The sequence below is a fragment of the Diceros bicornis genome, chromosome 18 (assembly GCF_020826845.1).
Source record: "Diceros bicornis minor isolate mBicDic1 chromosome 18, mDicBic1.mat.cur, whole genome shotgun sequence".
Classification (NCBI taxonomy): Eukaryota; Metazoa; Chordata; class Mammalia; order Perissodactyla; family Rhinocerotidae; genus Diceros; species Diceros bicornis.
In genome coordinates, this window is record NC_080757.1 from 10,719,746 (window position 1) to 10,721,844 (window position 2,099).

The 2,099-nt window shown below is 56.6% G+C and overlaps 1 protein-coding gene across 2 annotated transcripts; it reads left to right on the plus strand.

The window, feature by feature from the left end:
- Positions 1 to 255: 255 nt before the first annotated feature.
- Positions 256 to 1,857, plus strand: SAT2 (spermidine/spermine N1-acetyltransferase family member 2). 2 transcript variants are annotated; one of them, XM_058559277.1, is made up of 6 exons: positions 256 to 509; positions 694 to 745; positions 882 to 965; positions 1,067 to 1,168; positions 1,316 to 1,356; positions 1,487 to 1,857. In XM_058559277.1, the coding sequence occupies exons 1-6, from the start codon at positions 444 to 446 to the stop codon at positions 1,652 to 1,654; spliced, it is 513 nt and encodes a 170-aa protein (XP_058415260.1). In that variant the 5' UTR covers positions 256 to 443; the 3' UTR covers positions 1,655 to 1,857. The 2 variants fall into 2 exon arrangements, with proteins under 2 accessions (XP_058415260.1, XP_058415261.1); XM_058559278.1 differs by lacking the exon at positions 882 to 965.
- The last annotated feature ends 242 nt before the right edge of the window (positions 1,858 to 2,099 follow it).

The following is a 2,099-nucleotide window of genomic DNA, read 5'->3' on the forward strand; positions in this document are numbered from 1 at the left end:
CGCCTTCTTCAGTTAAAGAAGGACCAGGAGGTGACTTTTGAGCCATGGGATTTCTGCGACGGAGGCTTGAACACCCGGATAATAACAACCAGAAAGCCTCAGCACTTCAGCCTTGACCCTTGCCCAGGCACCCAGTCACGAGACTCCGCCGTACGCGGGCAGGTCTGGGGGGGGCGGGGACGTGCCTACTCTGCAAGCTGATTGGCTGGCGGGTGCGCGCCTGCAGGAGCAGAATTTAGGGGCTACGAGGCCGTGAGGACCGCCCTTCCGTAGCCCGAGCTGGTCTTCTGCTTCCCGGTCGGCGGCGTTCTCGCCGCCCGCTCCCCCGACTTTCTGGGATCCGAGTTTGTAGGCCCTTTAAAGGATTCCAGTTGCCCTTCGCCCGGTCCTGCAGAAAGGAAGTGGGGGTGCTGGACTTCAGTCCCAGACGGTGGGAAATCGGGATGGCTTCCGTGCGGATCCGAGAGGCTAAGGAGGGAGACTGTGGAAATATCCTGAGGCTGATTCGGGTGAAGGCTGCGGGCCGGAAACCAGTGTCTCAGAGGGGGTCAGAGCGGCGCGGCCGGAGTGGGGGGCAGGGGGAGGGAGAGGAAGAACGGGGAAGAGGTGGGAGCAGGGGAAGGGGCGCACCCTGGAGTCCTGCTCCGGGAGGGACCCTCCTGCCCTAATCTAGCCTCTGTTCTCACGCCGTAGGAACTAGCTGAATATGAAAAACTCTCGGATCAAGTGAAGATCAGTGAAGAAGGTGGGGGCCCAGCACCTGGGTCCTGACGGAGGCTGGGGAGGAAGTGAAGGGTGGGCTCCCCAGGCAGTAGCTCCAGGCTGCGCACACACCCAGGCCCTCTTTCTCTCTCTCTCTGTCACAACTCCGATGTCTGCAGCCCTGAGAGCAGATGGCTTTGGAGAGAATCCTTTCTATCACTGTTTGGTAGCAGAAATTCTTCCCGTACCCGGGGAGCCACATGGTAAGAACATTGGGAACTCAGAGTCCTCTCTCCAGTCAGCCTCAGAGGTCTCTCCCCCAGGTGCCCGGCAGCCTGACCCCTCTTTTCTCTCTCTTTCTTAGGGCCCTGTGTGGTGGGCTATGGACTATACTACTTCATCTACAGCACATGGACGGGTCGCAACGTTTATCTGGAAGACATCTACGTGAAGCCGGAATATCGGGGTACTGGGCAGAGGCTGAGGCTGGGGTGGGAGAAAAGCAACACATAGACCCCACTGCCATCCCCTGCCCCCTAGTCCCAGCCTATGGCCTTTTCTTATCCCGTCAACTCAAACAATCCCTCTTTTTGCCTTCTTCTCCCCACAACAGGTCAGGGGATTGGTTCCAAGATAATCAAAAAGGTGGCTGAGGTGAGGAGAGGGATGGGACTACAGGCTAGGCCCTGGAAAAGCAACGGCTTATGGGAGGCACCCGGGTTGAATGGAGGGTGAGAAAGCTTTTTCCTTTTTAACTCAGGAAAGTGAGTGATGTCTTCCACAGGTAGCCCTGGATAAGGGCTGCTCCCAGTTCCGCCTGGCAGTCCTGGACTGGAACAAGCGGGCAATGGACTTGTACAAGGCCCTAGGAGCCCAAGATTTGACTGAAGCTGAAGGCTGGCACTCCTTTCGCTTTGAGAGAGAGGCAATGAGGGAGTTGGCAGGAAAGTGACGCCATCCCTTAGGGATCTCTCTCTATCTGAGCTTCTCCTTTCCCACCAGCTCAAGCAGTCCTCAGACACTGTCTCCACTAGCAAAGGCCTCCCTGAAGGAAGGAGGGTTGGGAGTAAATATTGCCGAAGTAAGAAAAGAGCAGAATCGGAGAGGCCCTTCTACCTCCTTGTTGAGGGTGAAGAATAAATGAGAATTACTGTATCCTGATGTGGTGTTGGGTAAAGGAATTGATGACACAAGAAGCTGCAGCCACTTTGCACTTTACAACTCCTCACTGTTGTGGTCAGTGGATGTTGCTTCTAGGGGTAAAGGTGGGCCCAAGATGACTTTCACCCTCAATGGGCCAGAGTCTTGGCTCTTGCCAGTGGAATATAGAGAAAAGAAGAGCGGGGGCGGGGGGGGCATTGAGGGGGTTTGGGGGCCAGCCCGGTGGCGCAGTGGTT

Excerpts from the sequence above, each read along its gene's own strand:
- SAT2 (XM_058559277.1), top strand. The coding sequence starts at position 444 with ATGGCTTCCGTGCGGATCCGAGAGGCTAAGGAGGGAGACTGTGGAAAT. Across the intron at positions 510-693 it reads ATATCCTGAGGCTGATTCGG|GAACTAGCTGAATATGAAAA; the intron begins GTGAAGGCTGCG and ends CTCACGCCGTAG. Across the intron at positions 966-1,066 it reads CGTACCCGGGGAGCCACATG|GGCCCTGTGTGGTGGGCTAT; the intron begins GTAAGAACATTG and ends TCTCTTTCTTAG.